The 19,956-nt window shown below is 32.5% G+C and overlaps 1 protein-coding gene across 1 annotated transcript; it reads right to left on the bottom strand.

Moving 5' to 3' along the window:
- Positions 1-16,590: 16,590 nt before the first annotated feature.
- On the bottom strand, positions 16,591-19,639 carry LOC129296131 (rop guanine nucleotide exchange factor 1). The gene is made up of 5 exons (XM_054934723.1): positions 19,218-19,639; positions 18,917-19,033; positions 18,250-18,800; positions 17,308-17,661; positions 16,591-17,044 (listed from the first exon to the last, which is right to left on the bottom strand). Exons 1-5 carry the CDS (start codon positions 19,381-19,383, stop codon positions 16,889-16,891), a joined length of 1,344 nt encoding a protein of 447 aa, XP_054790698.1. The 5' UTR covers positions 19,384-19,639; the 3' UTR covers positions 16,591-16,888.
- Between the last annotated feature and the right edge of the window lie 317 nt (positions 19,640-19,956).

Raw genomic sequence — 19,956 nt, 5'->3', positions numbered from 1 at the left:
TGGTGTTGGTTAATATTTGTCGTTTTTTTGTGGTTTTTTGTTTTTTGTTTTGTTTTGTTTTTTGTAAGAAGTGTTTTAGGTTGTATTGTTTAGGTTTTTTTGAGTAGTTTTTCCTAGTTTCAGCTATTGATATTTGTAATTATTTTTTGATGATTAATAAAATTGACTTTTTTTTAAAAAAAAAGCTAGCCGGTGACCGAATAAGGGTATCGGTCAACATTCATCAAAGGCAAGGGCATATATATACATAGAAAATATTTTACAAGTCAAATTAATTACAATCAAATTTTTAAAAGCTAGAGAGTATTTTAATAAATTTGCAGGACTTGCTTCTGAATAAATTTGTCATTCGAGACTTATACGTATTTTTTAAAGAATTTAAATACACGGTGGAATAAGCAACTAGAAGAGAGAAGTGATTGCGTTAAAAATTTGGATTGGAGTACTAACTGAATCTTTTTGACCCAAGGAGTATTAAGGTTATACAAGAAGGAAGCAGATGCATACTGAAATTTGAATTTCTTTTTTTAGAATATAAGATTAAAAACAAGACAGAACACATTAATCTAAAGAACAAAGGCCGAGCTAGGAAATTGAGGCGGGCCCGGTCTTTAGAAATTCAAACCCTAAAATTCAGTTTTTTAATTTTTAATTAGACCCTAAAGCTCAATTTTTATTTAAATGACTCAAAATTAAGCCCGTGAGCTCACTTTGAAAAAAGAAAAAAAATTAATATTATAATTTAAATAAAATATTATAAAAATCAATACAAAACAAATTAAAGTTTCATATCTTAAAATTTTAAATTTACGATAAGGATTAAAATTTTCATCTATCTAAATCTAAATCCTTCTTATCATTATCTAAAAATAAAATATTACATCCCTCATATATAAGTTTACTTGTTGAAGATCAGGGTGAAGATTCAATATTAATTATCTTTATAACTTATTTATTATTACTTACAATAAATATTAATTCAATTGTGTTTTTATATATATATATATATATCAAAAGATAAAATATAAAAATTAACATAAAATGTCACAAAACCATTTAACCACAAGTATAAATTAATGCTTGCACATTATTTAAAAAAAAGCAATATTGATACATTGTTAGAACATGAGAGCCCATGCTAAAAGACAATTAACTAACTATTATAGTGATTGAAATATTTAGAATATTGAATACCATATTTGAAAGATTGAGAAATTATTAATGATTAGTCCTAAAACTAGTGACCATCTTCTTTTAAATAATAATCTAATTTAAATTTTTTAATGAAAAAAATATCTCTACTCTTAAAATTAAGAAAATCCTATATTTTTTAAAAAATTCCTAATCTAGTTATATAGTGAGTTTTTAGTTTTTTGTATTGTAACAGAGTTTGAAAAATTACTTGAGATTAAGCTCTTTTTTTAAGTTGAGCTTCGAAGCTAAACTATGTAAAAAATCACTTATTTTTCTAATTATGTAAAAAATCACTTATTTTTCTAACTGGAATATTTATTTAAATAGAGCTTAGGTTCAGCTATTATTTTAAACTCTAAACAAGATCCTCACTTGAACAATCGCCAAATTTATCTCTCAAGAGGATAAGAGGAGGAATTGAAAGCATCCATGGTTATGAATGACATTGCTGTCGTTTCAAGAGGGTCTGAGAATAAAATTAAAAAAAAAAAATGGAAGCGATAAGTAGGTGGGTGCTAGGGGAGCGGAGTAGCCATTGAAGTCGCTTGCCTTCTATTCCTTGGGAGTGTCGTTTACGCGGCGGATAAGTCCAACACGAATTAATGCTGCGAGCAATGGGACACGCAAACTCGCATCCTTTTTGGATCAGCATAAAGTCACACGCAAATGGGTCTGGTTGTTCCTCCAGAGTTTCTGTTTGAATCCCACGCAGTCCTCTCTCCACAGCAGCAACAAGAACAAGGCTTAGCTTAAACATAGGAGCCAATGGATAAATTTGTTTTTGGTCATAAATGTTCTCCTTCCTTTTCTAAATATAGACACATTTTATATTTATCGTTATTAAATATTATACAATAAATATAAAGATTTTTAAAATGTTAAATTTTACATGCACCCTTAATTAATTGAGTTTAAATTTCTAAAACGTTGCACCCTTGATCCAGATTATTCACATGCACTATCTATTATTTGCATATCCATCTGCTTCTATGAAAATTCTAACCAAACATGCTTTTGGAAACCCTCTTCTCCCCCAGGTATAACATGTACAGTAATTAGGCAATGTAATTTTGCCTAGTCTGAGCTTTTCATTTCAGTCTCAATTGATTTCTAGAGTTCATTTTAAATTTATTTTTAGGTATTTTTATATTTATTATTAAAATAAAAATTAAGAATATGTAAAAATTAATATGAAATCTATATTATGCAAGGTATATCTAGATAGTTAATTTTTAATAATTACAAAAATATTAATATTAAATTGGATCATCAGGATTATGTATGTGTTTTCCAAAATACATATAGATAATCAATTAGTAAACTTATAAAAAATACTATTAAATTAGATAATCTAGATTAAATTTGCATAGTCTATGTTGATTATAAACAGATTTATTAAACAATTTTATAATTTTTTATTTTGATAAATATAAAATAAAAAATAAAAACTTTTAAATCTGTACAATTCACATCTCACTAATGGTGATGAGTACCATGATACTCATTTCTTGTTAAGCATGGAAGACAATCAAAGTTTAATATTAAAATTTTCATATTTTTTATAAATTTTTATTTTAATAATACAATATTAAAATATTTTTAAAAAATAAATATAAAATGAAGGGTTAAGATCAGGCAAAAGCCTGATCAAGGAGCACCCCAACATGGGATGACTTTGCTAGAAAATCAAGAATCCAAAACAATTAGGTGGTATTTGTTATGAATAATTTACATTAACGAATGAACATAGAGCATGTTTAAATATATAAACACTTTATGATGAGATTTTGGAAACACAAACACTTTTATGGACTCATTAGGATACCAAACTCATCTTTACTCCTTGCGAGGCAAATTGCTGTGCAGATTACTTGACTAAAATGGCACATTCATGCCCAAGCTATTTCAAGATACTCCACATAACTTCGAAAGGCTATAAACGTTTTCTTTTTGTATAACAGAAATGGGGACATAGCCCACTTGAATTAATTAATTTGAGTGTTCAAAAACTTCATTTGCAATTATATTTTTAGGTGAAATGACCCATTTACCCCTTCCAAAATTTTTCAATGTTTATGATAGACTTTTGAATCTCTTCCACTTTCCTCCCTTTCTTCCTCACTCTTCGTTCTCTCCCTTTAGCCAAAATCATTATCTTTAAAATTTTGAGATGTGATGTATTAATCATATCCTTGGCCTTTCATCGTATCTATAGGATCGCTGAAGTTGGATTTGGAAAAGTTCATCATTGGAATCTTTTATAGACATCAAAAGTGAACATACTTGGAAGGAATAGAGTTCATGTGATTGGATTTAATAAATTCCTTCACAATAGGGATCATTCCCATCCTCTTGCGATTCTCTTTATATGTTTGGGTTGAAGAAACCAAAATTAAAAAAGTTTAAATAGATTGAAGAAACTTTACATTATGTTAAATACATAGATTCATGCTGAACTGGGAATTTACATTCTGTACATGGTGAATTCTTTTTATCAGAATTTGCCTAGGTGCTTAAATAGACTTTGTGTTGTGAAAACTATGATGTACTGTTGTGAAAAAAATGAAGGTTATACTATATATACATAATGGTTGATTGTTCATATTAGATGTTATTATATGTATGTTTAAAATTTTTCCTCAAAGTAGCATATTATTTTGAATGAGAGTAAAATTCAAGTTTGGCTAATTTTTTACATCTATTTCTCTGGATTTATATGGAGTAGTTAGTAAAAAAAATGGAGATTTAATTGTTAATGTGTAAATTTAAAATTGTAAAAATGTGAATATATAACTGTGAAAATATAACTTGCTATCACTAAGTTGTGAATATCTAAAATCGTAAGGCCTTGACTTGTGAATAACTAAACATGTACTTGCAAATATTCAAACTTTTAGTTGTAAACACATGAACTTGTCAGCTCTGAACAAGAATTTCCCTACGTGAGAAGATATGGAGTTACTTAAAAAATAGACAATAACTTATTAATATGTGAACCTAATGTTGTGAACACATGAACATGTGGTTGCACAAGTCAAAACTTGCTCTCACTAAATGGTGAATACCTAAAATTAAAAATTTTAAAATTTTGACTTGTGAATAGTTGAACTTGTATTTGAGAATATTCGAGCATTTTGTTGTAAATTTGTGAATTTTGGCATGTTTATTCTAAATTTTTGTTTGTCAAGATATAGATTTAATCGTAAATATCTGAACTCATCCCTGTGAATATTAAAACTTTTATTTGTAAATTTATGAACTTTGCTAATTTGCGCAGGAGTGTAAATTGGGGGAAAACTTTGTGGTTTTACATGTATAATGAATGAAATTCTAGTTCAATTATGAGGAGATAAACAGACACTTTGGGAATAAAGTTTCGTCTTCAAACAAAAAACAACTTATTTGGCCAAAAAAAAAAACCGAATAATCGGTATTCCAAGCTGGGCGAAGTGTGCAAAACTGCAAATGTATTTAGCCCCCTTAAATTCTTGAGATGAAAAAAATTATTCGTTTCATCTTATAAGAAACGGTCGTTTCAGGATTTTAACTTTTTTATTTTAAAGTAACTGTTATTTTAAGATTTAAACTTAACCGATGGATAGAAATCCCAAACTACATCCAAGAATTTCAGGATTTCCATTGAACTATTTATGTCTGGTTTGATTTCTTTGTCTCCTTTTGGTTCTTCCAAAACCAAAAGTTTATCATTAAGAACTAGGTAAAATCGTACTCACTTCATCTCAAGTTATAAGGTATTTTTAAAAAAGTTTTTTCATCCTAAAATATAAGAAACTTTAAGTAGATTAAGATTTCATTAAATATATCAATTTTAATATTACCCTTTCTCTCTTTATAATTAATTTCCATCACTTTTTTTAATATATTCAATGATGAGTATTTTAAAAATTTTATATTTTTATTTTAAAAAGATAAATTTATTAAGTGTATTTAATGAGATTTATTGATATGTGAGATTTTATCTAAAATTATTTTATAATTTGAAATAAAAAAAGTATTACTTATGGCATCACCATCTCAGTCTAAGTCACCTTTGCCGGACACCGAGCATATCATCCCAGGAAGCCCATTACCATAGGCCCATTGGATAGTAATTAATGAAAAACAAACTCCGAAACTGCTTATAACGATACATGACAGCGATGACCTTACTCATTATTTTTTAAAGGAAATGGCAGAACACGAGAATTTATTGATGCATCATCCATTTAAAGGCTAATCATCACCCTGGTTCACATCTTATCGCTTGGTACATGCATGCTGCATGCATGGTGCCAGGAAGCACAGCGTGTGTGTGTGTGTGTGGACACACCCTCCCAGCCCCACTATATATGCTTGATTAATCCAAGGCTTTCTGTCACTTGTCATATTTTTTCTTAACCTGCCTTCGGTTCTGGTTCCATCGTACCATAAACATGATTAAGTTTGGTTTGATGGACACCCAAATCCTAGGTGTAGAGAGCACATAAATGGAAAATGGAGTCCGAAGTCCGAAGTAGCAGTGATTGTGCTGGAATCACTTACCTGCATCACATACCAGCAAGCATGATGGGCACTCTTTATTTTAAAAGCAGAAAAATGAAAATGCCGTTTTGTTTGGAGCTACGTGAGCAGCTCAGCTCCACTCGGACAGGAATGGATCATAATCATGAACCATGGTGGATTCCTCTGCTTCGAGTTCTGCAAATTGACTAAAAAGTATTCCCCTATACAGTCCCCAGTTCCAACTATAGTTTATGTCAATTGCTTTCATAATTCAACCATTACTAGTTTATCATATCTGCGTTTTCAGTGGGCTAACGACTACTTTATCAAACCAACCTCCGTTCATTATGAGTCTTTCATGTTCGAGAGTATAAAACTCGGTGCAGTAAAAGCAAGGGTGAAAAGTAAAAATACTTTCCTCCTCTTTTCGCTCCTTTGCGGTTCTCGAACAGCCAGCCCCACTCATTGCCCACATGGTTGGCGAATAGAGAGCCTAGTCCCCACCATTGCACCACCCTGAAACCTTTTTCATAAAGGAAACAAAAAGAATAAAAGTTGACGCTTATGCTGCATCGAGCACAGGAACAAAACGCATATACTTTTTCCAAAGCCTGAGTAACAAGGAGAGGGCACAAAAGTTTATTTCTCTGAATCTCACTCAGGTCAATGTTATTTCCTTTGAAATTAGACAACTTTTTGTCTAACCACGTACTCTAACCCTTCGGCGGGTCAAACCGCATCAGAATGACCCCTATTTCATAAAAGTGGACTGAAAATCTACCCCATTGGGTAGATTATATTCGGCCTCGATTTTAGCATATGCGGCACATTTGGTGCTATATTGCCTAGTGTAATCGTTAGAAACAACACCAAACTTAAATCATCTGCAGCCTATGGGCTCTAATTTATATGTATGTGCTTTAAGTTTCAGATGAATAGTAACCCAAGCATTCAACACTCAAGTTTAATTCTTATATATCGATCTAGAATTCAAACGACACTCTCAGTAGATTTCCAGGAAATGCGTGTTTGAAAACTGCTCCAGTGACCCCCCTCTTCTATGTGTAAATACAAGTGTGCGGGAGTGCTTAGAATTGCTCATGATGGCTCCAGTAATTGAGAAGGCCAACTGGCCCGTACCTGACAGACCAGTAAACGGATACAACCTAGACCTTCGAATAGTGATCCAGTCTGTGTTGGGGGAATAAACTAATCTGAGATCTTGGACTTCTTTGTTTGAAGCGTGAGGGTGGGGGGAATTAAAAAGAAAGGGAGAGTAAAGGAGTGCCGAGAACAACAGGAGGGGTTAGTTTTGGAGCAATAAATAAGGGGCAAAGGAAGGGTTGGTATCATAAATGCGAATATAGAGCGTATAATTATTTGTGGGAGTTTGTTCTCGCGATCATGCTTGGAGGAGGACCTGGACCTGAGAGCGTGGCCTTGTGCATGTGGGGGTTATGAGTGCGACGTATCGGTGGACAAAAGGGAGGATTTCCCCTCTCCCTCGTCCTCAATCAACATCATAATTGAATGGATTGACCCATGTTTTCATTCATTACTTTTCTTTTCTTTTCTTTTCCTTTTATATTTTTGGGTAATCATGTTTTGCTGTGCTAGCATTTTTATATTAATAATAAAACAAAAGCGGTGCATCTGCTCTACTGCGAATAATGTTTCGAGTATCCCGCATGCATGCCGAACAGAAGGGTAGCTTGGACTCTGAACTTTGTGGCGCGGTAGGCCTTTCACACATGTTCTCTCTTTCCATTCCCCTCACAACACATGTCATGTTATCCATATTTCACTTTTTGTTTTTTACCTGGTGGGTATGCAGCATCAACAGGTTTCTCGTTCCCGCACCATCGTTACGCTCTAGAGCGTCCGGGAAATGCTTTCTCAGCCGTGGCGTTTGTAAAATTATTTCTTTATACGCGCGATGTCGTAATTTTTATTTGCAAAATAATTATTCTACGAAGAATGTAATTTCAGTTTAACGAAAAAACTGCATGCAGAGTGAAAATATATTTGCATGAGTGGTTGATAAAAAGGATAATTTGCGAGTGAAATGCTAGCATCTGGTAAATGGATGGGACTAGAGATGTTGGATATGCATTGAATGGAAAGGATCGTGCTGGAATGTTAACAGGATATATTAACAGGATTCGGAGTTTTAAACCACCCAGCTCTGTCACATGGTCCCCCTTGTTCATTGACGCAGCTTTAATTTTTGAAAATGGAAGAGTAAATCACTTCGAAGGATAGTTCTAAAATATTTTGAAACTTGAAACCATTCACCTCGCTTAAAGCCTGCTGCGACACTAGAGGGTAAGTTTTTTTTTTTAAAAAAAAAAGGCAAAGCAGAGAGCAAATTATATTACAATAAAAAAAATTATGGTGTAAGATGTAGAGCTTAAGGAGAAAAACTAAAAATTTAAAAGAAAAGAGTAACATCAAGTTTGATACTAAAATGTGAGAGGTACTATAGTAAAGAAAAGAACATATGTAAAAACAATGAGTAGAGCCTCAATGAAATAAATTGAAAATTCAATTCGTTGATACTCCCTATCTAATTGTTTTTTTTTTTTACATGGACCTGCATTAGATGCTATTCTTTTGCTTGTCCATAAAAAATAATTTAAATTCAAAATTAAACTTGGTGTGCGTGATAAAAATAACATTTATGTTTTAAAAAATCAAATTACTGACACTCTAAGGTGTTTGATATTCTCTTCATCTCAAATTATAAAATATTATTTGATAAAATCACACGTGTTAATAAAAATTATTAAATATATTTTATATTTTTATATTTTTAAAATAAAAATATAAACTTTTAAGCATTCCCTTCATTAATACTCCACTTCAACAACAAGTAAAAGTTACACAGTTAATAAATAATGCTACTTAGCTGAGAGAATCATGGATTTAATAAAAAAAGTTAAATGATTAATAAGTTTTATTGGTGAATTAACAAGTCAAGTTACATGGTTAATAAGTAATGGAGTTCGGTTGAAAAAAATACAAATTTAACAAGTAAAATTAAGTAATTAACACCAACAATTACGTGATTAACAAGTAAACTTAAATAATTGATAAGTCTTAGTGATAAGTTAACAAGTAAGGTTACGTAGCTACTGATTTAACAAATAAGGTTAAGTAATTAATAAGTTCTATTGAAAAATTAACAAATAAAATTGCATGATTAACAAATAATATAATAATCAAAAAGTCTGAAAGCAATATTTATTATATTCCCTCCGTTAAAAAATATAAAGTATTTTTTGAAGGGTTGGATGTTTAAAAATATAAGACATTTTTAATTTTTTGAGGTGTAATTATTGTCTTTTTTTTTAAAGTACTTCTATTAATAATAACTTTATATTTATTATAAGATATTTATCAATCACCACATTATTAAGGAAACGGGCTTCAAAAGAGGGAAGCATCTTATGCAGCTTCCAAAAATATTTAATTTAACTTATTTATATTTATTTATTTTTATCTTTTTATTTTGTATTTTTAAAATAAAAACTATGTAGATTGTAAATTTTTTTAATAAATTTAATTATTAGTTTGGCTAGTTCATATTTTGTATATTTAATATAAAAAAATATAAAAAATTTAATACTAAATCTATACCATGCAGAATATATTTAAATAGTTACTTTATAAAAATTTTAACATTAAATATGAATGATTAATATTAAATATAGATTGTCCAAATTAATAAATAGGTTTATTAAAAAAAATTTAAAATTTATATAATATTTATATTTCAAAAATATAAATTAAAACAAAAACAACCATTCAAATGAAATATGTATCGTTTTGTTAAAACACCTCATGCACCTCTTCGGCATGCAACAACGGGATCAACTAGAATCTTGATGTTCTTGTTCTTTTATATTTTCATTTTTAATTAATGATTAGATGGAAGCCACAACGTCACTTGTTCGATCTATTTTAAAAAATTTATAGACAAAGCAACTTAACTCTTGACGGAATTAAGTTGAGATAAAATAAAAAAAGAAATATTATGTTGTCAGTTGAAAAAAAACTCATCCACTAAATGAGTAATTTCACTTTTCATTTAAAAAAATATTTCCTTACCGCAAAATTATTCTTGGCATAAATAAGATTTTCATAAATCTAAACTCATTTTCAGTATGAATAATTTATAATATAGTATTTGGATAAATATTTTCTACGTTACAGTATTTGAATAATTTTTTTTATTGTATATAGCATGCAAATAAAAAAGCCTTGTTGAAACTGAACGGTATATATTTATTAAAAATTTTCATAATTCATAAATTTTTTATTTTAAAAATATAAATTAAAAAAATCAACAACCATTCAAATCAAATATAGTGTGTGTTTGGATTAAAAATTTTATAACTGAGGTTAGCAAACTGAAACTGAAAGAAAAGTCAATAAATGTAATGTGATTTATGTTTAAATTTTTTTATTAAAAAGCAATTAGATAAATTAAAATTCATTTGAATGATTCGATTCAAAAGTCAATTGAGATATTTAATAGAAAAAATAAGCATAAATCTTTTTATATATTTTTTGACTAATTAATAACTAAAAAATATTAAATTTAAAATTATAATTAATAAGTGAAAATTTTTAAATATTCAAAATAGAAGAGAAGAGAGAGAAAGCATAGGCCAGCAAATCAACGCAGAAGCCAACATGAATGCAAAAGTTAAAAATCCCAACTTTAATAAAAAAGGTCATTTAGGCTCTAACTTAAATTACAATTTTTTTTATAATCTAAATAAGTTTTTAATAGTTTTTTATCATTCTAATCTCAGTTCACATATTTCAACTTAAATTACAAAGTAATCCAATCATGCTCATAGAGTCAAAAATATGAGTCGAGTTAAGTGAGTTGACTCAAATAACTTATCATACGGGTTGGACAAAAATTGACCTGAATAGAAATAGATTTTTTCTTGCTCAAACCATATAATACGTGAACTATATGAGTTAACCCTGATGGGTTAAAATTGATCTGTTTAACCTATATTATTTTTAAAAAAACTAAAAAAAGAGAAAATTTTGTGAATATGAGCCATTTTAGGCATGATTTACTTAACTGTATCAATTTATATATTTTGTATAAGCATTATAAAATAATATTTTGATATATTTAGAATGAATCATAAAAAATGTCAAATTAAAATTTATTATTTAAATATTTTTTTAAAAAAATTCATAAAAAATACGCTAAAAAATAAAAAAAATGGGCTAGCGACCAACCAATCCTCAAAAATTAAGTTGGATTAAAGTTTTTTAACCTATATAAAAATAAATTAAATTTACCTCAATTCATTTTTTTTTTTTTTCAATTCATATAAACCAACTCGTGTGAATCGAGTTGCCTCATATTTTCACCTCCATATGCTCACGTAGTGTTTAGTTCATGCACCTCTTCAGCGGAGGTGCGGATGAGGTTTGCTCCACTTTTATGGACGCCAAAGGAAGCAGAGCGTGCATCAGAATCGAGGGCGTGGAAAGGCCTAAGGGATTAGGGAAAGTGGCAATGAGAGGGAGAGAAGACCGGGAGAGAGTGTTGGGGGGGAGGGGGGTTTCAGTTTCATCAGGAACGAGGGCAAAGAATCAGCATGATGACCCTTTCATCCTTCTAAGTATGCCCTTCTCAGTCTCAGGAACGAACCATCCAATCTGATTGCTTGTCAATCTTTTGAGTCTGCACCTACGTCTCCTCCACTTTTCTTTCCCACAGGCTAAATTAATTAATAAAATTATTTATTATTCACATTTATTAATGACACCCACCTCCTCCACGTTCTCTCTCATATTTACTGCGAAGCACCCTCGGCCATTTTAAATAGCAGCGCGATGCTTCTACCGTTGTCTCACTTGTCTGCTACAATCCTGAGCGGCGACTGTGTTCAAGCTGGTTTGACGAAGGGATGCTTACAGAGTTTATTGGCATTCTGTCCACCTCCTCCGCCCCTCTTCACCCCTCCGCAAAGGAGGTGGGCATACTGCCAACTCTGCTCTGCTCGCTTCCCTTTGCCAAACCCTCCTGATGATCCCCACCTCCTCACGCTCCTCTTCATTTATTTCCACCTTCTGTTTCTGTTTTTTCATCCCCAAACAAAAAAAAAACATTTTATTAATTAGCCACATGTATATCTTGTTGATGTTTCCAGTCTATTCTGCAGGATCTCATCCATGCCGCGGCTTCTAGAAACCCTACTTTCCCTCCTTTTCTTCTCTAGTTTTCCCACTCCTTGGAGTTATTTTCTTTTAACACGTCCCGCACTGCCAGCGTTGTTGATGATCTTGAAAGCTTCCGTACGTTTTCCAAGTTGATGCGTGTGTTCTCTCGTGTTTAGCATCTAGGGTTTCTTTCCCCACCCCCGCCACCGCCCCCGCCCCTTTAATTTACACCCATCGAGAGTTATAATTTCCTCGCCCTAGTCCTTTTGATATTGTAATCGATGACTTCATCTTTGTAACCAGCAGCAATCTCTCGAGTTTGAGTTTCCGATCCTAAATCCACGCACCGGAGATCTCTTTGCGTTTGCATCTGGTAGCAGTATTTGTGACGTGGTGGCTGATTGATTTGAATGTGGATGGGAAGCCAGCGGCAAGGGCAAGGGGTGGGACTTGGCATTAAAACGGGGAATTAATGGCTGATCCTACTGCCCAATCCCCCCTTCTACGTAGGCTCATCATTGACGACTGACTATAAACTCCTAGGAAGCTCTTTTGCACGCTTTTTCATGGCGCGTGAACCTACCTCCCCTTCTGCTGCTGTTTCCTCCCTTCCTCTGTGATTAGCGTTGGCACTGTTTTAAAACCCGGACCAGCCGGTCGGATCGGTTGGACTGTCGACCGGTCTGATTCAAAGGAAAAAACTGTTTTTAGAGTTGAGCCGGGTTGAGTTGTTTCGAACCGGTGGTCGGACCGGGAACCGGATCCGGTTTTTGAAAACCGGACTGTTCAAAAAAAACTTTTTTTTTTACTTTTTATCAAATTTTTTTAAAAAAATGACTAATTTTTTTAATCATTTGATATTATAGTGTATCATATAGCTTGTTAAGTCGTGATAAATTTAAAATATTTAAGTTTTTTAAGTTAAGTAACAATTTCATATGTATTTCTTATATTTAAATTATTATATACATATATAATTTTTTTTAATTTAATTATTACGTCACCGGTTGGATCATTCAACCGGTTGAACCATACGAACTGTGAACTGCTGACTTTTTCGGTTCAATGTCCGGTCCGGTTCTGAAAACACTGACCGTTGGGCTATTTTTCTCGAGCGTGATTAAGATCTGGCCTGCCTGGCAATCAAACTCGCTTCTTCTGAGCGGTGATCGTTACTGAGTGCCGACACTCCCTGTGATTGGGCCCTGTATTTTCGAAAACCGATTGCACGGTCAAACGCGTCTTGGCCAAAGGCGCCGTACTTCACGTTCCTATATGTGTATGACCAAAATCGTGACCTTTTTTAATCGTTATACAATGTCTTCGCCCCCTAAACGATGAATTAAGTCATGTGAAGATGGACTTAGTTGGTTTAGCAGGGGAGATTGAAGTAATGCGAGTGTGGTTTGAACATATTCAGGCGGTGAGATGATTACTATTGAGAGGAAGTGGAAGGGAAAATTTGATGGCAAAGATGAATCTTGGCTTATTGTTTTACCCACAGTCTCCTTCGACCGCAAACTCCCAAGTTGGATGGGCCCATGGGAGTGGGAAGTAGGTTTCGGTGAAGTATAAAGATTGAACCTTTTTTTTGCGAGCATTTCATGTGGTGCGGTGCAAGACTTGTGCCAGCAGGCTATGAGACTCTGGGAAGTTGGAACTGAAAACACAAAGGCGATTATTATAAATAAAAAAATGGACAAAATATACTTTTAATTTTATAAAATATTTTTTAAATTTTTTCACCTCAACATTGTTGGTTTTAAATATTTTTTTATCAATCATTATTGTTTTAAAAATATTAAATTTAATAAATTAACATTTGATAATGTTTTATTAATTTTTAAAAATTTAATTTAAAAATTTATTAAAATAATTTAACAATATTAAAGTTAAAGGATTAAAAAATATTTTATAAATTTAATAGATTAAAATAAAATGTTATATAAAATTAAAAATTAAATATATATTGTAATTTTTTTTTTACCAACAAATATATGTTGTAGCTTAAAAAACACAAAGGCGATATGGTTCAGGATTTTTATCCAGCACATGTATCTCGGACTCCTTTTGATGCGGTGAACATTTAAAAGTCCCTTCCTATTTTTCTATAGATAATGAATCTATAATTTCTTATGAGATGTCATGGTCCTGAAAATGGTTTCTGGATCTATCGAATCCGAAACACTGATGGATGGACAATTAAGCCTTCTATTAAGATTTATCTAGAAACTATTTATTTTTAATTTATTTACTATTTCTTATTCTCTCTACCTTAAATTATAAGACAATTCAAAAAAATTATTGTCCTAAAATATAAGAGAATTAAAAAAAGATTTTATTATTTATATTTTTTAATATTACTTTCAAATATAAATAATTGAGATGATATTATAATATAATTATTAAATATTTGGGAGAACTTTTTAAAAATTTGTAGTTTTGTTTTGAAAAAGTAAATTTAAAAAGTGTTGTTATTATATTTTATTAGTATGTATAATTTTATTTTAAATTATCTTATAAATTGAGATAAAGAAAGTATTTTCTTTAGCAAGGATCTCAATAGTCTGAAAATGTTACAGTGATGAGTTTATGGTTTTGTTTTTCATTTAAATTTAAACTCACCAACAACAACAATAGCAATAAAATAATTCTTAGGGTTCGGTATCTTCCATTTTTGGGGCATGAAACAGTAAGCCTTTGCTGCATAAAACGATGAAACTAACGCCATGACAAGTTTGACAAATATCAAGCTAATCTCATCGGAGATGAAGGGCTTTAGGGTGTGTTTGGTGTTAGAAACGTTTTCTTTTTTATCGCTTATGGACAAATTTTATTGGAGAAAATTATTAAGGCTAATGTGAACCTCAAATGGCCCATAAACATCTTCTTGTACTAACTTTGCTAAAATCATAATGAGTTGTTTAACAAGCGAATAGAAAACAAAAAAATAGACAGGACATTAAATTATAATCCTTAAACTTGCAATAGATGAAACTTTAGAAGGAGGAAAATACATGACTAGGGCATGGAAATAAAAAAATTAATAGTTATTTTGCTCATTAAATGTCTAAGGGAATGTTTGGTTTCTTTTTTCATATCTTTTAAAAAACTGTTTTATAATACCCTTTTTAAATTTTTTAAAATAAAATGAAAATTTGTTTGGTTATATAATTTAAAAACGATTTTAGAATTAAAAAAAGACTAATGGTGATGATTATAGGCAATTAATGATGGTGATTAATAATAGAAATTAATCGAGGTAATTATAATTTTAAATAATCAAATGTAGTGCATTTTAAATAAAGTTATTTCTATTTTTTTGTTTTTAAAAACAAAAAAAATAAGAACAATTTTGGAAACAACCAATGAAAAACACTTTTCTAAACAAATTTTTAAAATTTTCTATTTTAAAAAAAACAGTTTTTAAAAATAGAAAACAAACATGCCCTAACTCGTCATAATTTTATCAATTTGCTAACAAAATTAATTGATTTATACACACATAAGCTGATTTAACTCTGTAAGAACTAACATTACAGACATACGAAATTTAAAAAACTTGAAATAATAAAATAAAAGTATAAGGATCAACACCAACACATATTAAAACTTTTGGGACCAAACTGTTGTATTTAAAAAAAAAAAAAGAGTTGAAGTTCAACTTTTTTTCAAATGAAGTTTAAGTTGAACTTTATGAATACTTATCCTTTGTTGGAGTTAAAAATAAAAACAAGAATTTAACTTAAAAATTATATTTAGTTTGAAAAACAAAAATTAAACTTGCTGGCAAATAAAAAAAAAAAATGAAATGAGCACACCAATGATAAATTTTCTAGCTACTTAACTTCCTATTAACTAAAATAGGCACGCTCCTAGAAGTTCTATGCTAATCTAACAACCCCCTCCTTCCCAAGGGAAAATTATGACAATTTTGAAGGATAATTTGATTCATTTTATATGGAAAATTACAAAACTTTTAACAGCATCTAATATATATATATATATATATATATTTTCTCTCTAATGCATTCCTTTTCAAAGTATGAAATGATTTGCTATAAATGTTGTATTGCTCCCTCCAGTCCTACCTAGGGAGAGATGATTTTTTTTATTCTATTCATAAAAAATATTATTATATTTTCATCATAAATTTTTCATTTTACTTTTTATTAAATATTAATAAAAAAAATATATTATTAAAATATGTATATTTAATAACAATAAAGTTAAAAATTTATTAAATTTTTATACTGTATTGATGAATTTTAAAAGTTTTCTTGATTCCACATGTTTGATCAAAGAAATTTAAACTTATAAATAAAATTAAATGAGCAACTGATAAAGTAGGGACCAAAAAAAAGTAAATCTAAAAAATAAAAGCAGCTTTAAGACATACGTTAGTTCAGTTTAATTGGTACTTCCTCCATCTCAACTACAAGTAAAAGCTACCGAAATTTCAGGGTCTCAGTTATAAGCAAAAGCTACATAATTTAAGTGTAATTAATGTTAGTCTGATTGGGTAATTTTTGTTTGATATTAGAGAGACGGAGTAGTTTCAACCGGTTTATGAATATGACTGCTGATTATTGTTCTGTCTCCAAGCAGCAACTGCTTTGGCCTTTGGTTGAAAAAGCGCTCGTATGATTAACAGGGCACGTTGTGGAGGCTTGGTAGCGGAATAACCAAGCTACCTAAGCGATGTAAGCGTTGCCTTTCAGTTTTTGATGTGTTTGTGCATCCATAGCAACAACGGGTCTGAAGAACCCTAGATTAGTTGATCGTCGTGTTTGAGACTTGAGAGATTCACACAAGAATGACTGCTTTAAACACCTACCTAGTAGTTACATCAGTCAAAAGAAGAGACAATTGGAAGACGGATGAGGCGAGAAAGGCAGTTGTAATCCATCTCAGACAAGCGATTCCCGAAATAAACGAGCACATGGTGGTGGGAGCTACTTTGTGCTTCTGTCTCCGTAATCATACAGCATACCTAACCTCTCTTCATCAAAAAAATATTTCGATTGTGATGAGGCAGGTTGCTGGCGGCATCATCTATGTAAATGAGATCATCTATCCTTGCCAGTACGTTGAAGGCCAAGCTTTCCATCACTCTCGAGTAGCTCTCTAGGATTGCTTGCCCTACATCCTGTCACATTACATCAAATATTTATTCATATTTTCATACTTCTAATTGAAGCTCCTCTCCCTCTTTTTTCTAGTTTTATCCCACGTGTTTGTGTGTTCTAACATGACTTGACCGGCAAATCTGATTGTAACTGTGAGTGTGAAAGAGGGCATGGATTTTGCTTTTCTACAACATCACAATTTTTTCAAGGTTGTTAACATCTCTAAATGAAAATGAAGCACAGTACTAGTATTTTAAATAGTGGCGTATTTTGAGAGACATACCTTGTTGTTCTGTATCTTGCTCATGTCCAAAGCAGTCTGGGGCAGGCCAGGGAACTTTTGTCTCAAATTCTGCAGTAGGGTTTCAGCACGCTGTGCTAGAAGCTTGTGTTTTTTCGTGTGACTCACCATGCCCTTGACCTTGCCACTCCACGAAGATTTTCTACCCTTCCTACGAATTACATGCCCTTTTATGTGTTTCTGCCTCCAGATGTGCATGGATGCCTCCATTCTGTTTGCTATTTCCAGAGTTGAATATTCAGATGATAGGCCTAGGTAATCCAGAACACACTCAGAGGAGAACTTATCAGCACATAAAAAGTTATATATGATGTCCCCCACTAGAGCTCTGCCACTCTGAAAGTACATCATATAATGTTGATTCAAATTATTATTCAACAGAGCATAAACAAAGAAAGAGGAAAGGCTATACAAGCAGCTGTTGAATTGTGTTGATTTGGTATTTTCATTTTTCTGCATGGCTTGCTATATAACAATTTTCACACTGCCACAAAGTGTCACCCCCGCAGGGTTACAACAGGTGGTTTTGAGTTTGAATCCAATGTGAACATACTATTGTTCCGTAGAAGCTCCAGGTTGCCATATGATTCACTACCAGGACACATTCCTCGCATCAGATAACAATTGCACTGACGCTCATCTTAGCCTTGTGGCTCAAGTTGTAAAGGTAATTGCTATCATGATGTGTGAGTCTTTATTGTATATCTTGGGTACATGATACACAACGGGAGAAAAAAACCAAAAATTCACAATGTTTCCTTCATGCTCTGTGTCAAGCAGTTCTCAAGTGCAATAACAAAAGTTAAGATAAAACTGATATCACTCCATAACCTCACCCAATCTTTATTATCAGCATTAGTATTAGTATTAGTATTTTCATCGATCCGTATATGTTCACATGATAGAGCAAGTTATGTATCATACCTTAGGTAAGTTATCCAAGTAAATATGTGGGATTTTCATTTCAGAAAGCACAGTGCTATTAATAGCCAGCGCAGCCTTGAGAATCTGGTGCGTGCATTCCCTGGACTGTTGCAATCTCTTCCTCATGTCTTGAGAGAGACCATGCTGGGGCACCTTAGGAAATGGGAGCCACCACTTCTCTTCCTGCCATATTGATGGCCTACCAGAAGATGCCGAAAGAGGGAACATGTTAGTCTCAGTTTCAGGAGCCACATCAAGATCAACTATAACCCCACGATCAACGTAATAAAACTCTGAATCCCTGAATCCATCAAGAATGCCCAGCAGCATGGAATCAAGTTTCTTGAGTGCTGGAAGATTCAGGTGTATATCAGGTCGGACCCTGGGGACCATAGTTTCAAAGGTACCGCCACCGGGGAAATCTCGTGTGGAAGGAACCAGTTCAACAATTGAATCACTCACACATAACAACCAATCCATTTCCCGCTCCCACATGGATCTCTTCTGTGGCGCTAAAGGCTCTAACCTCCACAACTCTCCAAATACACTAGCTGTCAAATTTCAAATAATATTACTCGAGGGCTAAACCAACCCTACTCACCTGAGTTAACAAACAAAAGATGACTCAGAAAGTAATTAACAAAGCAAGCGTCAATAGACCACCAACCCGAGAGATTGGTTATGGCATTGGAAATAGCGAGCGCCGAACAAACTCCCTTCCCTCCGCCTGACATATCCTCTCCCAGCAGAAGTTTTGCAAACCGCTCTTTCATCATTTCAACTTCTACATTACGCAGCCGGGGATTAAGGGGGGAAAAAAGGTCCGCTTTACACCAAAATCATGCAAAATACTCGTGGAAAATCGACGAGGGAAAGTAAAAGAGAGTCTAAAATGAAAGGAGACTCGGGTAAGGGAAAGAACGGGAAAAATGGGAGAAAATGCCCAGAGCTGAGAGTTGAGAGATTACCGAGCTCCGGCGCCGGGAAATTGGAATGATGAATGGGGGTGATAGGCAGAGAAATCGAATTGTTATGATCGTAATTGCTTAAGCTCTCGGAGCTGCACGCTTCTGCACTCGATGTGTGGCTTTGAAATTGCTCGCTCAATTGATCTGGAGACGAAACATTCGCCATTGCTCGCGATCTGAAGCTTATTACGCAAGCTCTATTCAGAACCGAAGACCTCGAGCGCCCATGCTTTCAAAGACAATGGTCAGTGGGAAACCAAGAGACAGGAAAAGGATAAAGTCGCTGCATTGGGTTTGCATTATTGGCCTTTGCCTGTACTTGGGAGCCAGTCCCCAGTCCCCACTGCTGTCCTTAGTCTTTATTGCCTCATCTTCACCTTTCTACCTCACTTTTCAGCCTCTCTCTCTCTCTCTCTCTCTCTCTCTCTCTGTTTTCCTTTTTTTTTTTTTTTAATAACTGAAACTCTTCCCGTTGTCTAGTCTAGTTGCCTTGGTTCGGATTGATATGCTTACTCGGTTACTCCTCCCCCTTCGATTTATTTCTTGAGCAGGGAACGAACCCTTTGGCGTAGAACTGTAAATGAGCGCGACTCAGGAGGTGATTAACCAAGAGGATTTAAAGTTTATGCTTATTGTTTAGACGTTGATTTTGTCACGCGCGCGTCAATCAATATATTAGTTACATTACGTTTACCCTGATGCAAGAGAAACTTTTTTCCGTTTAAACTTTTAAAAGTTA

Source organism: Prosopis cineraria, unplaced genomic scaffold, assembly GCF_029017545.1.
Source record: "Prosopis cineraria cultivar Desert tree isolate PC_DT_omini unplaced genomic scaffold, ASM2901754v1 PC262, whole genome shotgun sequence".
Lineage (NCBI taxonomy): Eukaryota > Viridiplantae > Streptophyta > Magnoliopsida > Fabales > Fabaceae > Prosopis > Prosopis cineraria.
This window is presented reverse-complemented; position numbering and strand designations above follow the sequence as displayed.

What these genes read in the sequence shown, in the direction of transcription:
- LOC129296131 (XM_054934723.1), bottom strand. Translation starts at nt 19,383, where the DNA reads ATGGCGAATGTTTCGTCTCCAGATCAATTGAGCGAGCAATTTCAAAGC. An exon ending in TTTCCCGGCGCCGGAGCTCG is followed by an intron (nt 19,034 to 19,217) that starts GTAATCTCTCAA and finishes TGCGTAATGTAG; the next exon opens with AAGTTGAAATGATGAAAGAG. An exon ending in ACTTGGATAACTTACCTAAG is followed by an intron (nt 17,662 to 18,249) that starts GTATGATACATA and finishes ATGTACTTTCAG; the next exon opens with AGTGGCAGAGCTCTAGTGGG.